At 45.5% G+C, this 19,399-nt stretch overlaps 1 protein-coding gene across 1 annotated transcript in view; it reads left to right on the forward strand.

The window, feature by feature from the left end:
• Positions 1 to 1,611: 1,611 nt before the first annotated feature.
• SDC1 (syndecan 1) overlaps positions 1,612 to 19,399 on the forward strand; it is a 50,814-nt gene continuing 33,026 nt past the window's right edge. The window contains exon 1 of the mRNA XM_040348544.1: positions 1,612 to 1,732. Coding sequence (XP_040204478.1) covers positions 1,676 to 1,732 — 57 coding nt within the window. The 5' untranslated portion in view covers positions 1,612 to 1,675. The remainder of the gene's footprint in view (positions 1,733 to 19,399) is intronic.

A 19,399-nucleotide genomic window follows, 5' to 3' on the forward strand; every position in this document is an offset into this window, starting at 1 on the left:
AGATGGAGCTGGGATAGGATGGGGGGGAGAGATGGAGCTGGGATGGGATGGGGGGATGGATGGAGCTGGGATAGGATGGGGGGAGAGATGGAGCTGGGATGGGATGGGGTGGTGGATGGAGATGGGATGGGGGGGGGGGTAGATGGAGCTGGGATAGGATGGGGGGAGAGATGGAGCTGGGATGGGATGGGGGGATGGATGGAGCTGGGATAGGATGGGGGGAGAGATGGAGCTGGGATGGGATGGGGTGGTGGATGGAGATGGGATGGGGGGGGGGGTAGATGGAGCTGGGATAGGATGGGGGGAGAGATGGAGCTGGGATGGGATGGGGGGATGGATGGAGCCGGGATGGGATGGGGGGATGGATGGGGCTGGGATGGGGGGTGGATGGAGCATGGATGGGATGGGGGGAGAGATGGGGATGGGATGGGGGGATGGATGGAGCCGGGGTGGGATGGGGGGATGGATGGGGCTGGGATGGGATGGGGGATGGATGGAGCATGGATGGGATGGGGGGGTAGATGGAGCTGGGATAGGATGGGGGGAATGGATGGAGCATGAATGGGATGGGGGGAGAGATGGGGATGGGATGGGGGGATGGATAGAGCCGGGATGGGATGGGGGGAGAGATGGAGCTGGGATGGGATGGGGGATGGATAGAGCCGGGATGGGATGGGGGGAGAGATGGAGCTGGGATGGGATGGGGGGATAGATGGAGCCGGGATGGGATGGGGGGATGGATGGGGCCGGGATGGGATGGGGGGATGGATGGGGCTGGGATAGGATGGGGGGATGGATGGAGCCGGGATGGGATGGGGGGATGGATGGGGCTGGGATGGGATGGGGGATGGATGGAGCTGCGATGTGATCAGGGGGGGTGGATGGAGCTGGGATGGGGTGGTGGATGGAGCTGGGATGGGAATGGGGAGATGGATGGAGCTGGGATGGGAATGGGGTGGTGGATGGAGCATGAATAGGATGGGGGGAGAGATGGAGCTGGGATGGGGGGAGAGATGGAGCTGGGATGGGGGGATGGATGGACCTGGGATGGGATGGGATGGGATCGGGGGTGGATGGAGATGGGATGTGATCAGGGGGGGTGGATGGAGCTGGGATAGGATGGGGTAGTGGATGGAGCTGGGATGGGATTGGGGAGATGGATGGAGCTGGGATGGGATGGGGGGAGAGATGGAGCTGGGGTGGGATGGGGGGATGGATGGGGCTGGGATGGAGCATGGATGGGATGGGGGGGTAGATGGAGCTGGGATGGGATGGGGGGGTAGATGGAGCTGGGATAGGATGGGGGGAATGGATTGAGCAAGGGTGGAAGGGGTTAAAGCAGGCCAGACCTAGAACTTGTCTCACAGAGTGTAAAGGAGCCCTATGATTGCAGGCAAACTATAACTCCTACATTTTAATAGAATAAACTCATTGTTATTGCTGATATTTGTGTATAAAGGAGGGACCCTCTTGGTGCACTAGCAGCCCCAGCCTGCCCTGTGTGCGGGACTCAGTGAGCACACCTCTATGCCGCCTGCAGGTGGCGCTGTGCGGTTGCTGGATTCCGGTTGGGGGTGTGTCTGGTGGGAAGTCTTTCCTCCTCCTGGACAGTAAAGGAAGGGATCGGATCGGCAGTGTGAGCGGAGAAGAGCCAGGAGGAGGACGGAGCGCAGACATGGACCTGATAACATTGCTTTATATTCTGGGGATCAGCAGCTCACTGGCCTGGGGGGTAAGGATCGGCGCAGGGGCCTTTTATTACTGGAGGGGGGAGATCACAGTCTATGGAGTTCTGGAGGGAAACTTGACAATGGTTGGCTCACCTGGGGGAGGGAGGGGGGCGCTCCGCCACTGCACCTGTGTGCGCCATACCCGCATCACTGCGCCCCCCCTCCATATATAATCTCTATATCCATCCAGGCTGGGGAACTTTATATCTTTGTTTTATTAGACTTTTATATAGTATGGAAGGGGAGGAAAGTGCAGTCTATGGACTCTGCTTTATTCCTGGTGTGTTTATCCCATATATAGGAAATGAGATGGGGAGGGCAGGGGGTGCTTATTATTGGGGTGTTTTTGGCCCCTTTTATTTTTATGTTGTAGCATTTGGAGGGGGTTATTGCTTCATTTTGTACATCATTTTTCTACAATACATCCTAGATTGTAGTGTGATTAAAAACTGTTGTATATTGTGATAACTGATTATGTTTTTTAGTAATTTTATTTTTTAGAAGGGGCAAACTATTTATTTTACCATCCCTTTTAGAAGGTGCAAGCATTACTTTATTTTGTACACTTTTTAGATTATGTATTATCATTGAGTATAATCTAAAAAGTGTACAGAATAAAGTAATGCTTGCACCTTCTAAAAAAGTGAAATGTACAAATATTTGCCCCCCTATAATAAAATGATACTCACATTTGACCATTGTAAATGGAAGGGGTGTGTGTGTGTGTGTGTGTGTGTGTGTGTGTGTGTGTGTGTGTGTATATTACAATGGTCAAATGTGAGTATCATTTTATTATAAGGGGGCAAATATTTGTACATTTTCCTTTTTTAGAAGGTGTGAGCATTCATTGTATTTTTATATTAGTGTTTTTTTTTAGGGGAAAACTTCTTGTTTTTGTAAGGGTCAAGCATTTTTTCTTTAGCAAGGGAACCCCTTCTCTTTTTTTTTTTTTTTTTTTTTTTTTGGAAAAAAGTTTTTGAGTTTGTTTCTACTGCACGTGGTTCCTGGAGTATGGTGCCCCTCAGCTCTGAGATAGAATAATAGGGATGAGTGGGGCATCAGATCTGGGCATGGTCTTGATGTGAAGTATTAGGAAATGTTTGGCACAGTTGCTTGTCTGCCCCTTGTGGAGGGTGGTCTGGGTCTTGATACTGTGGGGGGTCATTAACCTCTTCTGTGCAGGATGAGAGTAACAAATTTCTGGGCCTGGGACCCCCCATTCCCCTCCATTGGTGGGTGGGCATCTACTTCCCTTTGTGCTGGTTTTCGGTGGGGAAGTAATGGAATGTATATAGTGTTGAGATTGGTGTGCCGGCTGATCTGCAGTTGTTGTTGTGCGGCTCCTTATTGTATTCTCGGTGTGTCTGCATCTCATGAATCCTTTCCATCCTCACCTGCTGAACAATTAAGGTGGTCATTAGCAATCTTTTGTAGTGTGGGGTGTGTTTGTTTTTGTGTGTTTTGTTTGACTGTTTAGCCATTCTTTTGCCAATGATCTGACCATCCATATGATTGTCTTGTAAGTTTTGACACTTGCCCTTGGTGGTTTTCTGTCTGGAGACCTCCATGGGAGTTGACTGCCGTGTATAATGTTCTATGGAAAGACTAAAGAAATCTCCATCTGCTTTTGGGATTCCTATTTTGCCGGCTCTGGCACGTGTTCTGATCCTGCTATTCATAGAAGGGGAAATGGCGGAAATAATTTCATGCGGGGCCAGCTGTTCTTTCTGTGTGGCCTTAAAACACTTGTGGGGTGGATTACCTGTATGTGTCCAGATGTGGGGTGTCTGTTGGCCGTGATCTCGGTTGCATATGGTAAAAAGGGGTCAATCCTTGAAGTACAGGTGAATGCTGGTGGTCTTAAGGTGACCATGCAAGCAGCAGATTGGAGATGATCGATCCCAATTTAAAAGATTGCAACATACTTGGGTTTTCTTCACACTCTCATTCATATCATTGATCAGCTATAAAGGTAGCCAAACTGAATTACAATTGGATTTCCTAACGGATAATTGTTCGATCACTCAAAAGTGATCAAGAAACTTCCACCACAGCAGATTGTCTTGCCAGAGTCCATATCGATCGCGAGCTTACTAAATCTGTCTTTTTATTCAGTTAAATTCTTTTAGCTACATTGAATGACTATATGATCATATTGATGTGTGTATTTATCATTATTCAGGATTTACGCAGCGCGGTACAATAAAAGGTTGTAGCCACCTTTGGGCTAGGTTCACACTGCTGCAGTATGACTTTAATCTGACTTTTAGTGAGATTATGTGGTGCTACTTGGATACAACTTTGTTAAGGCTTGTATGTTCTATGGGGCAAAATCGCACTGGAATTGCACTAAGGTAGTGCAGGAGCCTTTTCCAAAATTGCTGTTTGCCATTGTCATGTGACTTTGGGACTCAAGTCACATCTTAAATCGCACTAGTGTGAACAGAACCTTCACCAGTGATCCGAAGGAGTTCCTGAAATGTCTAGTGATGGAATCCAGTGAGGTCTTTCTCCCTGTCTTGAACTGATCAATACAGCCAAGGGCTGGTGACTGAGCTATGATGAGCTCTTCGGATGCTTAGAACTGCATGCATGTGTTTTAATTATTGGGCCCCTAGATGGCGCTGGCAGATAATCCCAGGCCGAAGAAGGGTTTTGGGGCCAGCCTGCCATGCCCTTGAAGGCCTTGGGTTTTGGGGCCAGCCTGCCATGCCCTTGATGGCCTTGGGGCCAGCCTGCCATGCCCTTGATGGCCATAGGTTTTGGAGCCAGCCTGCCATGCCCTTGGGTTTTGGGGCCAGCCTGCCATGCCCTTGATGGCCTTGGGTTTTGGGGCCAGCCTGCCATGCCCTTGATGGCCATAGGTTTTGGCCAAACAATTCCAACCTTTCTGCTTGGAGTATCTTCAAATTCCATTTAAGGATCTGTTGACTGCTAATCGGGGGGGGGGGGGGGGGGGTATTAATAAACACACAGTTAATTTACATTGTCCCTTCTATTTGTGGATAATACCACAAATTTTAATAAAAAAAAAAAATCCAGCTATCGTGTTCCTGATCAATATACAGCTGTCACATTTACCAGCCTGTCTGCAGGGAAACATAAGCAGGAGGAGCTTCTGGTCCTCTGATGCTGGTCACATGTTCAAAAAAAAACAATGGCATTTGGAATAAAAATAATCAATTATTTATATTGTCGTATTTGAAATTGAATCAATTTTTTGGCAATAACATGTGGTCAGATTTCTGCCAGTCACAGGCTAAGCCCCTCCAGCCTGTGTCTTGGAATAAAAGGGAGGTGAAGCCTCCATTAAGCTACATGTAATATCCCACCCTGTTGTGTTTTTGGTGGGGAGGGAGCTGTCATTTATCACTGTTTATGCTCAAATGTGACTATAGTCACATGGGCTGCTCAGATGCGATTGGGAGCAATTGCTCTGCATAAAAACTTGATGAAAACGAAGCATGTGCAGAGCTGCCAACGCTGCGCCGCAAAATGCCTAGATGAATTGGGAACATGAACGGCAGGATCAGCCAGGATTTTTGCACAATAAAGAAAATTAATCTTGTAGTGATTTATGAACAGCATGTAATACGCCATTTATTCGTAGTTTTTATTTTTTTAATGATGTGGGTTTAATTATACTTTAGGCTGGGTTCACACTAGTGTGATTGACACCGCATTGTTGCGCATATCGCATGCAATATCTGCATTGCAAATTCACCCATATGTATGGCTGAAATCTCATTGCATTTGCACCAAATGGTGCAGGACTTTTATCTATCTGCACTGGAATCGAATTGCATGGGTGCTCACACTCGTGTTCCGATTCCTGTCCTATTTTACAGTTCCGTCTGCAAACCGATTTATTTTTTTGGTGTCATTAACGTTACATTGACACCCGCAGCAATTTGCAGAGAGCAGTGTGAGATGTGATGCAGGATTTGCGCTGGTTCCCACCTCGCAAAAGCGTGAACCCAGGACTAAATGAGTGAAATGATGACAAATGGTCCCAAGAAGTCGGGTGATGGATGTCTGTCTGTTCTTTGATTGCGTTGACAGGCTGGCCCCTGGGTGTTATCCAGCTCTTGTAGAAGTGTGCTGGCAGAATCATTTTCAGAGTCCATGGTCTGACTAGGGAGGTTGTTGGTTGTTTGGAGCACGTGGCGTCTACTTTTGTGTAAAGCAATTAAAGCGCCGTCTTTCCTCTCTGAATATCTGTCTGCTTTGTAGTCTCTAGACTTTAGATGAGGCTCTAGTCTAGATAATCTCATTGGTGAGGATAACGCAATTACTGATCTTGTTAGACGTCAGATAATCGTATTAGTGTGGTTAACTTGATTACTTATCCAGTTAGACCACATCTGATCTTCAGCTGGTTTTAACTCTGCACTATACTGATTTTTATCTCTTCTGCACATTTTTTATTTTTTTTATTATTGTATACTTTTTTTCTTTTTTGCGTGTGGGGTTTTTGTTTTTTCCTCCATTGAGTGAAGACAAAAAATGGTTTGTTTTGCATCTTGTATTTTTGCAATATATACAACATGTCATTATGCATGGGTTATAATGTCACTGAAGTGTATTGTTCACCATGTGATCTTTTGTGACTGTTCAAAGTCACCTGGAAAATCCCCAGAGTGAATGTGAATTGTCATGAAAATAAAGCAGTTTCCTCAGTGGAGGGGACAGGACGGCTGTTATTGTGGAGCAGACTTGTATGGGGCCTTGGTTTTAGGTTCAGAGATTCAGCTGGGCGTACATTTTTATAAAGTGATTTAATTTTGTCTCAAGCCCCCCCCCCCCCTTCATTCTGGCTCCATTCTGCCCTGCATTTAATACCTTCTAGAGCTAGTTACTGCCAGGCTGGATGATAGGGTTGCCACCTCATCCCTTTAAAACAGAACACATATGAATTGCATAGGTTCTGAGGCAAATTTAATGCAGGTAAGGCACCAAATGAGTCTAATTACCACCTTAATTAGCCTCAGAACCTGTGTAATTAATATGTGTTCGGTTTAAAAGGGATGAGGTGGCAACCCTACTGGATGACTTGTCGCCAGTGTTGAGAAACATGACATCCTTCCTGATATACCATAATTTGAAGGCCCTAGCATTGGTAAACCATGCAATATTTTGGGTAGGTTACCATTCATGCAAGGTGTTTATTTCTGCTTGTAACCCCATTATCCCTCACTTCCTTTCCTTGTGACACCAGGACAAGAATGAGGAGGTAGTTGTCACTTGGACAAACAAGACATTGAGAAAAGTTCTGTTCTGCTACAAAAAATAAGGTTTTTGACCATGACTGAGGCCTAACGGCTGAAACGTGTTGGCTGTTATACATGTTTGTGGAATAACGAGTAACTATTGTTGGAAGCCACTCAGAATGGCTTCCATCTCTCCTCCCCAATGTGGATGGAGGCAATTCCAAAAATATAAAAAATCAAACTCCTCTCCCTTCCTGTCAGGGTGGGGGGACATCAGGGGTCAAGTTCTGGGGAAAAAAGTGTGGGAACTTCTACCCAAGATCAAAAAAAAAAATTATATGCATAATTACTAAACTGCATGTTTTTTTTCGATCCACTGTACCTTAGTAGTCCTTTATGTTAGTGGAGTTATCGCGGGATTTAGAAAGAAGCTCTTTCTAAATCCCGCGATAACTCGCGGCAGACCTCCGCAATGTCTCCTGGGAACAATAACAAAAGCTCCCAGGAGACATTGCAGCATCGAGGAAGTGACGGAATACCCGCACACTACCCGATGAATCCATATACAGGAAGCGGCCAGTAACATAAAGGATTACTAAAGTTCGCCTGACAGTGACTCGAGCTGGGCATCGCCGCTTAGTGAAGGATTGGCTCGGGCAACTCGGCTGCTCTAGTCCTGCAAAGGGAACTGAGTTCCTGCTGTGAAAAAAGTGCAGGAACTCCGTTCCCATGCGTTCCCGCAGGACTTGTGCCCTGGGGGACATACTGAATGTTGGTTCGTGCAGGTGCCCCATTAAGCAGTGTCCTAGTCTACATCGGCGTTCCTTGAGAATTTTCGGACTTTCAGAAAAGTTCCCAGTGACCCTTTTGATCTTTAGTTTTCTGTGAGGTGGTTAGTTCTTCCCAATAACTACAAATGTAAGGAGCATTCTTCTCACTGACTATCCTGAGCTGTAGTCGCGTTTTTGTGTGTGTCTTCCCCAGGCTATTTCGTGGGTTAACCTGTGTTTGAAAAGGTTGGGGCCTTCATGCTAGGCTGACCCCAACCCCCCCCTCAAAAAAAGATAACTTAATAATCCATCTCTGGTGCTTGTATAGTACCTGCCCTGTGTACATGGGTCTCTGAGGAGATTGTGGCTATATTGGAACGAATAGATATTGACTGTACATTGGAATCCACATGGTCTTTGCTCAGTGTGGGCATATTTGAGGCCTCAGAGCTGCTTTGGTGTGGGCACATGTTGGTGACTTCATGTACACACCTGTACTATTTCTCAGGTTAAATGAAGGCCTCTGCTGTCTAGAACGTGCCAGGCACTCGGTTGATCCCATTTAAAATGAACAGCTGTTGTGTTTTCCCGAATACTGAATGCATCTGATTTGAAGTGGTTGCTGTTTTGGCCTGGTTCACACTGGTGGGACCTGTCATGCAATTTGGCAAGTCGCAACTTTTTGTTGGCAATGGAACTAAGCTAATTTCGGTCAGTTCATCATAGGCAGGCGCGCATTCCCACAATCTGTGATCTCAAATGCAACAAACTCATTTGAAAATGCATGGTTTCTGGTGTGAAAGGACCAGACAGTCAAAACCTGGTCCTAGCCAATGGCCAAGGTTTTTGGGGACACAGTGATCCTTTTTTGTTACACTCGAAACCCTACCGAGTTGCAAAAAAAATTCCGACCCTCAAAAAATGTGACTACTTTTTAAGCCCTGGAAATCTAGTTGTATATGGTCAGTGCCGATCCTGACCTCCCTGGGGCCCTAAGCAAAATGACGTGTCACATTAAAGTTGGGGGGGAGCTGCTGAAAATTAGACATATCACGTTAAAGATTAAAGTTGAGAAGTGGGGGTGTTCTGCTGTCGTAAATTACATCTTATATTAGTGAGAAGCGGGGGATGCTGACTTCTTACCTCTTCTCCCATGCAGCTAGCGAGTTGAGAAGCGGGGTGAAGGGCCGAAAATGACTTCTCACCAGGCGGGGCCTAAGCGGCTTGCATAGTGATCCTATAGGGCGGATCGGCCCTGTATATGGTTCCAATCTTTTCTGGCTGGAAAAGCGCCCAGAGGCGATTCAGTTTGCATGTGCAGCGCTTTACCATTCATTCAATGTAATGATTACAAGCGGCATGCTAATCTGATCCCTTTCCATCAACAAGGCCTTTGGATGGCTTCCATGAAATGTTTCCCATCGGTTATTGCCTTAATTGCATTCTCTATAAACTTGATCCGATGTCTCACCAAATCAAATAATGTTTACAGGACACTGCAATTAAACTTGTAGGATCTGTGCTACAGAGGGTCATAAACCGAATGGCTGACCTTCTGGGTGGGGACAAAGGTGGCAATCTGGAACCTCTGCCAATGGTTTTGGTAAATCAAGGAGTATTTGTCTGCCCTATCGCCTATAAAATGTAAAGGAAGGACACACTGGATTTCTGTCTGGGTGATATAAACAAGGCTTTCTTTCCATTTATAAAGGCTTTCCATTTCAGGTTGCAACCAACGATTTTCCTTGCAACAATACATTGTTGGTCAACAAGGTCTCCCAGACGTTTCATCCTCCATCTCTTGTAACTGGCTTGCTGCTCTTATGTGGAACTATATTCTCCTCCGCTCCAGTGATGTCCCTCACCAGCCACTGACCTCTTCTACCTGGTCTTTGCCTGTTTTGATTGGCCGGACCAAGGTGATGTTTTCTCGGGAGATGCCGCCATTGTACACCGAGCTGCATGTGTGGATAGATGGGTAACTAATGCACAGGGGGTTGATTTACTAAAACTGGGATACAGCTGTCCATGGCAACCAATCGGCTTCCAGGTTTTTGTGCTTTTTTGACAAAAAAAGTAATCTAACAAGTTGAAGGTAGAAGCTGACTATGTACTATGTTTTGTGCTTTTATGTACAGCTGCACCACATTGTGCAATTCTAGGAAGGGCTGGTTCACACCACAAAAACGCACTGCAGATCTGTTCCGGATGTTTCTGCATGCCTGTTAACACTGTTACAGAGTGTTCCAATGCATTCCAGATGCCTTTCGGTGTGTCCTACTTTCAATGCATTTTTGATGCAGAAAAAAACTCTGAACTGGCCCTAAATCCCCCCCCCCCCCTCCCCCCAATGTGTCTTAGTAAATCAATGGGAGTGAATAGGGATGTTTACATGCCACGATGCTTTGCTTCACTCGACATATAGCGGTTGGTGGGCGAGTGTGACGAATGCTACATGTGTAAATGTGGTAGCGCCTCAAACACCCCGCAACTGCGTGCAGTGACCTTACAGTGTGTTGTCAAATGGGATTAAAAGGAACAGTTGCTTCACTGCCCATCGGTAGCCTCTGAGGTGTGATCTGAATGCTGATTGGGCTTCAGGGGCAAGGGAGATTTAGACGCACGTCTAAATCCACCCTACTCGCAGCAGTACATTGGGACAGTCTGAATGTGGCCCCAGGTCTGTTGCAAGGATGTTTGCCGCTCCCTCCCTGACTCCACCTCCTTTGCCCTGCCCATGTATACCCCTCCTTTTTTTGAAGCGTCCATCAAATGCAGCCTCACCAGCATCGATCAATGAATGCCTGCTTCTAGTCATTTCGCAGTCGCGACAGACACTGTCCTCTGCCATTGCTGCGCCTCTGACGCCATGTGTGAGCGGAGCAGTGTCTGCCTTCTGATGCTGAGACTTGGTTGCTCGCTGCAGAGAGAAGAGAAGAGAAACGTGAGTGGCCGGGTGCCGCCTAGCCAGCAGTGCACCCTAGGCGGCTGCCTAGTGGTGACACCGGCCATGTGGGGCCCACAAACTGATTATCATTTATATGCTAAAAGTGACATGTTTAGTACAAATGCTGATTGCACTGGCTCACTGGGGGGGGGTTATTTTAAATCTAAAATGCTGATCTGCAGACATGAATGTCAGACTTGAAGCGAATACCTGAAGGTTTCCCTTTAACTAGGTAAAGTGATCCAGTGTTTGTGGCTTGGGGTGAGACTTGTAAGGCTGCTATTTCGGTGTCGGGAGGGATCCAATTACCTTTGTGCTTTGCTTGTTCGTTCTCTCTCTCGATGGATATATATATATATATATATATATATATATATATATATATATATATATATATATATATATATATATATATATATATATATATATATATATATATATATATATATATATATATATATATATATATATATATATATATATATATATATATATATATATATATTATATTATCTCTAATTTCTCCTCAGGAAGGGTTTGTGCAGGCCGCTGGTGATGTATGCCGCGTTCTGTACACTGCTTTTTGCCTCTCGCTCCCCCTTCCTCACGCGGTCAGCACTTGCCTCTCGCCCTCTCTGGTGCAGGATGTTTACTGTGATTACAAGGCAGTCCACAGGTCCTGTTTTTAGGTGAAGTGCAGGGAGCGTCTGTTCTGTCTCCAGTCCTCTCAGGCTGGCTCTGGAGGTTGGGAACTGGAACATTCCCTGTTGGTATATAATACAAGTGATGTATTGATGTTGGCCTTGCAGAGCTTTAACACTTTCCAGTAACGTGCCTACTTCATACTGGAGCTCAGTCAGGATGGTCGACGGAATGATTGCAGCAACGCCTGTAAAACAAAATGTAAAGGAAATGTTCAAACACGTTTTCTAAATGGCTAACAATATTTGCCTCTTAAAGCCTCCTTAAACCCAACACGTAATATAGAGAAACTTACCAACACCTTAGATGTGGTGGCTCCATTCACACACCAGCGCAGAGGCCCCGCTACTACAGTGCAGGATATATATATATATATATATATATATATATATATATATATATATATATATATATATATATATATATATATATATATATATATATATATATATATATATATATATATAATTTTTTTTTGGGAGTGCCACTATTCATTTGAATGGGCCTCCCCGCCACTCCAAAGAAGCTCATGTACCAAATCTTGGCCCAGGTACACTGGGAGCGTTTGTCAGTGCTAGTTTGCTGCAATTGTTGGGCGACATATTGCAGCGCCAAACACTCCCGGCGAACCTGTGCCAATATTTGATACATGAGCCTCTTTAGGCATTTGTGCTGACATTAAAGGATGGCATTGCAAATGCATCCCTTGTTTGTTTCGCCATTCAAACTGCCTAGGATTGAACAGAGCCTTGGGGTTTGGCCAGTAACACGCATGTATTGGAGTGCCTCCACTCTGGATGAAGGAGCACAGGGGCTCCTTTGGACAGCAGCATTGTCAGTCTGGGGGGCGGGGGGGGGGGAGGAGTTGAATGTTGGTGTATTTTAGATCTGCTAACAAACTGAAGCTCACGTAGGCTGGGTTCACACTACTATAATCAGTGACTGGGTTTATTTTTTATTTTAAACCTTTTTTTGGGATATGTTTTGCATAAAAGCTGATTATTTTAAGCACCCCTGTCAGTAGTAAATGGTTTGTCTCATCCCTATAAACTGATAATTCTAGAAGATCTTGTTCCTTTGAAAAACAAACTTACAGGCTAGATCAGGCTATATCATTCGATGAAAATGGTCTAAAAGAGAACTAATGCAGCCATTGCATCTAAGAATTGGTAAGCTGCAATATAATAAATACTTTTGGGTTTAATGCCACTTTAGAGGCTCTGTCACGAACTTGAGGTAATAACATTGAGGGTTTCTTCTCTTGGCATGCACAGTAAAATATATAAAAAAAACTCCAGTAAACGTTCTAAAATGCTCAATCCAGCATGTGCAGTTTACAACTTTTAATGCTGCTGGCTCGTTCTGTGTGTGCTGCTCCCCTGAATGTCTGATCTGCACAAGAAAGAGTTAACAGTGGACAGTGCAGTCTCCAGTCAGTCTGCCAGCTTTAAGAAGGGAGGAGCAGGTAAGTGCCTTGCCTTCCTAAGCTCCAGCTTGGCTTCTATTGATGCACACAGTGTAGGGAGAGGCAGCTCTAGTCCCTGCATGGAAGGGTGGCTCCATAGGAAGCTGCAAGAGAAAGGAGCCACCCTGATGTAGGAAACCTGGCATAGTGGTCATGGCACCAGCTTAAAGTGGAACACGGGAAAGGATTAAAAGATAAAGTTGCATTCTCAGTAAGTGATTAAATCTGCTGCTTAAATTGAGGATTTAATCTTTACAAAACTACTATTAACCACTTAAGGACCAGAAGATATTCCCCCCTTAATGACCAGGCTATTTTTTGTGAAGCAGCACTGACAACTGCACGGTCATGCGACGCGGTACCCAAACAAAATTTGCCTTTTTTTTTCACAAATGGAGCTTTCTTCTGGTGGTATCTGATCGCCTCTGCAGTGTTTTTTTGTTTTTTTTGTTCTACTATTAACAAAAAACAAATTTGGGGGTCAGGGAAGGGATTCAGTATTTGTTGCTATAATATCCCAAAAAATTAACCAATTTCTTCATCAGTTTAGACGAATATGCACAATACCTACTATTTTTGGTAAAAATCACAATAAGCGTGGACTGGAGGAGAGGGGTCGCTGTTCCTTATCACTAGGAACAAACAATCTCTCTACTCCCATGTCAGCGGTATCTGTTTATATCGACAGATCCCCCGTTCTGCCAGCCACGCACATCTGCTCCCCCGCCGTGCAGCACGTGCCTGCTATAGCTCTTAAAAGAGACTCCTTACTTCGATTTGCAGGAACGACGTTGCCAAGTGGTTAAGAAAGATGCAGGATATCTTGGTGCTTTTTACAAGAGGAACTTCCACTTTACTGTGTGTAAAATAAATATATATTTATTAATTTTTATTTATATATATATATATATATATATATATATATATATATATATATATATATATATATATATATATATATATATATATATATATATATATATATATATGTTCTTTCTACCACTTTTGGTCTGTTTTGGTGGTCTTTCAAGGGAGGTTTGGACAGGTAAATGCCATACCTTAAATGCAAAGTTGGCTTTCACATGGCCAGTCCAAACTCTGGAGGCATCCTGGCAATGCCAGATCCACTGAAATGCCTGGCCAGCAGCTGGCTTGGCACACCACTGAGAGCCTGAGCCAGCCACTCCCTCTAGCCTGGCATATTGGTGAGCACTGGAGGAGAAGAGTAGTGACTGACATTTGCTGCTCTCCTCTCGGAGGTCCAAAAGAAGTCAAACTCTAAGTGACTTTTTTGCATTCTATGCGCACAAGGCGTTTTCTATAAAATGTTCTCCTTCTCTATATAGTTGCAGGCAGCTTGATGTTGGAGGGTCCTGCATGGAGAAGTCCTTTTAGTTTGGGCATTTAACGGCCGGCATGATAATGATTGTGTTTTTCAGTGAGGGGAACCTCCCTTTGCCTCTCCCAGAAGTCCCTGACATGTATGTGTATGTCATGAATTGCAGGGTGTGAAGTCAATGATTCACATGGCTCGGCAGGGAACACGTCTTGTGGCCGACGGTGAAACTTTTCCATGTTTGATAAGACTGTGATGGCAACATGGTGTCTGCCCTTGGGCCTTCTCTTTAGTTGTGTTCTGTGCACCAATGTCTGTTTACTGCTTGATGACAAACTTGTAGCCTTTCGGCTGATGTCACCAGGGCTGAGCTGGATGCTGGCACCCAATTGAGATCCTACCTGCCCCAATTAAATTGTTCCTTTTGATCGCCATCAAGACGTTGCTTCAAGATTGACGGGGCGCTCCTGATGGTGCGCACAGGCATTCTGAACAGAAGTTTGGACTTGTATTGCTGACCTCCTGCAGTTTGTCAAGGATTAATTGGGTTTTATGTCTGCGGCTCGGGATTTGCTTTCAGCACTCTGTATCTCAGGTTGTTGCTTGTAGCGGATTAGAGAGCTGTACAAAGACTAAAATTGCTTTTTGTTTGTCCACATTTTCATGAAGCAGTAAACTGCAAGTTTCTGAATGGCTGCCATGTGAACCTTCCGATCACACAAGCTGCCTACCCGCTACTGGCAGGGGAAATGCAAAAGCATGGGCGTTCTTTCAGGGTGAGTGATGGCATGGGCACTCTTATCTTGTGTACCTGCCTAGTTTTCCCGTATTGTTTGTAGTTAAAGCGGAGTTCTGCCGAAAGTCGGCAGCTACAAATACAGCAGCTGCTGACTTTTAAAATATGGACACTTGCCTCCCCCCCCCCCCCCCTCTCCCCCCGTCTTTCAGGTGCTACCGCCACCATCAGTAAGGGAATCGAAACCTTGTGGCTTCACTTCCTGGTTCCCTACTGCGCATGTGCAACCCCACTGGTCCCTGCTGTCTTCTGGGACCTGTGTCTCCAAGAAAGACAGTGGGGGGGGGGGCAGAGTAGGCACCGGAAGTGGCGTAGGTCACCACGGTGATCTATGCCCAGAAGTGGGAGCAAATGCCTGGATTACATAGGTATCTGCTCCCTCCTCCCCCCTGAAAGATGCCAAATGTGACGGGGTGGATTCCAAAAGGTGAAAGTTACATTTTTGTGTGGAACTCCGCTTTAAAATGTAGTAACTATAGTCACTTGCCAAAAAGACTTGTATTGTGGAGAAGCCTTGATTTCTCTAGAACGGTAGTCTCAACTGTGGCTCAGATGTTGCTCTTTGCTGGCTTTTATCCGGACCTTGGGGCACTATTCCTCACTGCAGCTCTAGCTTTTTTCCGGACCTTGGGGCACTATTCCTCACTGCGGCTCTAGCTTTTATCCGGACCTTGGGGCACTATTCCTCACTGCGGCTCTAGCTTTTATCCGGACATTGGGGCACTATTCCTCACTGCGGCTCTAGCTTTTATCCGGACCTTGGGGCACTATTCCTCACTGCGGCTCTAGTCCGGCCCTCTCAGTCTGACAGTAAACTGGCCCTTTTTTGTTTCGACAGTTTGGAGACCCCCCTGCTCGTGAGGTTTGACATGCCTCATAACCAGAGCTCTCAATCTGTGGGAACATGAGCGTTCCTGACTGCGGCGCTATAGGTCTGACTCAGTAGGGGGTGTGTTGGACCTCTGCAATGAGACCACTGCATACTTGGGGGATCAAGGGTCCTTCTCTGCAGCTGCTGGCAGGGGGGGGACTTTTTTTTTTTTATATCTTCTGCATCTGTGGATACTTTAGAAGAAAACTAATGAAGGCTTTTTTTGTTGCACCTGGAATGTACTGTACTTGGAGTAGCCGATTTTTAAAAGGACGGTTCATTAGGGCTTTGGGAAGAATTCCCCTTGACTCTTCCTTCCCCTGCATCTTGCTGACGTCCTGTAGAACATTATGAGTCAAACTACTTCTTGGTCATTGTGGACAGACTTGGGTGACAACAGTTCTGCAGAAACTCCCTATCAGTTGTTCCTCACATGATACCACTAAAAGGAACCACTTGGCTTTCGGATTTATAAGCTATTGTAATTGGTAAAAATAGGAAATGTGTTCTGTCACATGCATTTGTTTTCGAGGTGGCCAGAATCGTCGGTGAAATAAGGAAGTAATGCACGCTCTCACCGAGAGGCTGTGTGCATCAGCATTTTGGGGGGGGGGGGGAGAAAAGCGTGAACTTTGGGAATAGGCAAAAGTTGCAAGCTGAAACTTTTTTGCATACATACATGAACCACCCTCGAGTGTAGATGGATAATAAACTAGTCTTCCACTAAATCCCTGTTTATACCGGTGTGAATTGTCATGCGATTGACAGTTCCATATGGCATGACAAGTTCACCCCACTGCCGGCAATGGAACTGTTCATATCGCAGCGATTTATGAAAGGTTCCTGCACTACATTTCTAACACTTTTCATTGCGACTTGCATAGACTTCTGTTAAATGAAGCTGTAATGAAATTGGCAGTGCAAGTCGTGCTGAAGTAGCCCAAGTTCAAAGCTGCAACGCTGTGAACAGGGGCTAAAAGTTTTATGTGCGCAGAACCTAAAGGAGAAATCTAGCCAAAGCTATTGACTCGCTCAGCTGGTCCCAGCTTTGGAAGGATGCCAACCCCCCCCCCCCCCAGATTCCTGGACCAGCGAGCTGCCGCGTGCCTGAGCTGGACTGTCCACAGCCCAGCACTTCAGTGAGCTCTGGAGGAAAGAGTCAATGACTGATGGTCACGGCTCTCTGCTCAGAGTGGAGGGGGAACTGAGAGATCAACTGTTTGCTTGTTCTCACTGCAGAGCTGGCAAGGGACCAATGCTCTATCCACTAAGGTGAGAAATCTTAAAGGGTCACTAAAGGAATTTTTTTTCCTTTAAAATGACAAACATGTCATACTTGCCTCCACTGTGCAGTTCATTTTGCACAGAGTGGCCCCGATCCACGTCTTCTGGGGTCCCTCTGCGGCTGTCTCTGGTCCTCCCCGCAAGAACTCATCACATTCATGCAAGAGAGCTTGCATGGTGATGAGTCCTTGCGGGCACGCTCCCGTGATACAGCGAGCGGCCATAGCCGCTCACTGTCACTCGGCCCCGCCCCTCGGCATCACTGAATGTGATTGACAGCAGCGCCAGCCAAAGGCTGCGCTCCTCTCAATCCATCCGTTCTAGCCAATCAGCGGCCAGGCTGAGCAGCGAAGAAGATCTCGGGACCGAGCGCGGGACTTTCGAGGGATCAGGTAAGTAAAATGGGGGGGGGGGGGTGGGTTTGGCCAGCATCAAATGTTTTTTTCACCTTGATGCATAAATTGCATTAAGGTGAAAAAATGTTTTCCTTTTTACAAACTTTTTAAGAAGTTCATCTGCACTTCATTTTCCCTTGCCTGTAATCAAACTAGTAAAAGGATTAAGTCGGTGTCTTGTCGTGCTAGTTCCCCTATCGATATGATTCCCTGCTTGACTGCGCAGACGAAACCCACAGAAATCTCTGAACCTCAGGCGGCATCCAGGCTCATTCCTTAACATCCCTGTGGATTGGAGGATGTTAAATAAAGAGCCAGGAGGCCGAGCGAGCGCAGTGAGCCGTCCGAGCAAAGCGAGCCACTTACAGCAAATTGCACGTCACCCTGGACCTGTTGCTACAGCTGGTCAGGTTCTATGATTTCCGTTGGCTCTTATTGCGCCTTCGAAGTCAAGGAGGAACCATATCGATAGGAGGAACTATATTGGCAGATCACCGGCAACTCTGTAGTTCATATAGAGATTTTAATGGTTGGTTGCATGAAGTGACAAGCAAAAAAAGCTGACATGTTTCAGCAACAGCCTTGGTCATGTTCTCAAATACCTGTTGATCCTGCCAGTAATTCAGCTTTCTGGGATACTGCACTGCTTCTGAAGTCAGAGGACCACTTGTGCTTGAACCAGGCAGAATGGAATAAAATGTATTCAGTGAGCAATAAGTATTGCCACTGCTGATCTACAAAAGTATGTAGATGGCCACTCGGCAATTAGTCGCAGTAGTCCTGCCTGCTGTTTCTGGATACCCGGCCTGTTGCTGAAACCTTCCCACTGTGAGCTGCAGTGCCTGAGGGGGGCCGTGTGAGACACAGGTGGAGGAATTGGCTCAGCTAGGGAAGGTAAAGGATCGTTGTTTTGTGACTTGTGTTTCCTATAGTAACTGAATTTGGGACTTGTTTGTCATACAGGAGCCTTTAGTTGTAGTTTTTAACTGATGTCCTGATTTGAATTCAGCCAAAATACAATGTAAACTGTGTTCTAAACATGACACAATTGGGAAAGTATTATATATGACAGGATACTATAATGCTTAGTGTAGAATTGATGGCTTTGCACCCACTGGATAATACAGCCAGCACTATACTTCTGGGGCTCATGTGACCATCCTGTCATTTGGTGGATATGTTATGATAAATGATGCCTTTAAAAAACATTTACGTTTTCTTTATTTTAAATATTTTTTTTTATGATTGGTGTAATGGACTCCTATTTGGCAGTTTATGAATGACACGCTGGTATGAAAAGTGATCTGTCTAGTGCGGTGTTCTCTGTAAACAGGTCCCAGGTTCAGTATTGTTAGCCCATCAGATAAGGTTTCCCCGCTTCATTCATTTCTTGTGGCTGAATAGAAGCCTTCCAGCTTACAGGCTCTTCCCCTGTCTTGTCAAGCAAGGTGTACTACAAAGCGTGCACCATCGAATATACATTCTAATATGTATCTGTGGGCAAAACTATTTTATTTTTTTTCTTCGCTGAGCTCTGCAGAGTGACTTCAGTTATCCCCTTTTTTTTTATTTATTTTCTTCACCAAGCACTCAAACTTTAGAAGTTTTGCACTTTGAACAGAGGAAGGCTGCAGATTAGGGTTGTCCCGATACCACTTTTTTAGGACCGAGTACAAGTACCGATACTTTTTTTCATGTAGTCGCCGATACCGAATACCGATACTTTTTTTAAATGTCATGTGACAGTTTTCAAACCACAATACAGACTAAGGATATTTTCTTTAGAATTATGAAGAACTCTAACTCAAGACATTATAAAAGAATAAAAATGAGTAAAAATGAATAAAAATGTTTTATTTGCTTGTCACGCAGTAGTAAAAAACTCAAAGAATT

The sequence above is a fragment of the Rana temporaria genome, chromosome 4 (assembly GCF_905171775.1).
Source record: "Rana temporaria chromosome 4, aRanTem1.1, whole genome shotgun sequence".
Lineage (NCBI taxonomy): Eukaryota > Metazoa > Chordata > Amphibia > Anura > Ranidae > Rana > Rana temporaria.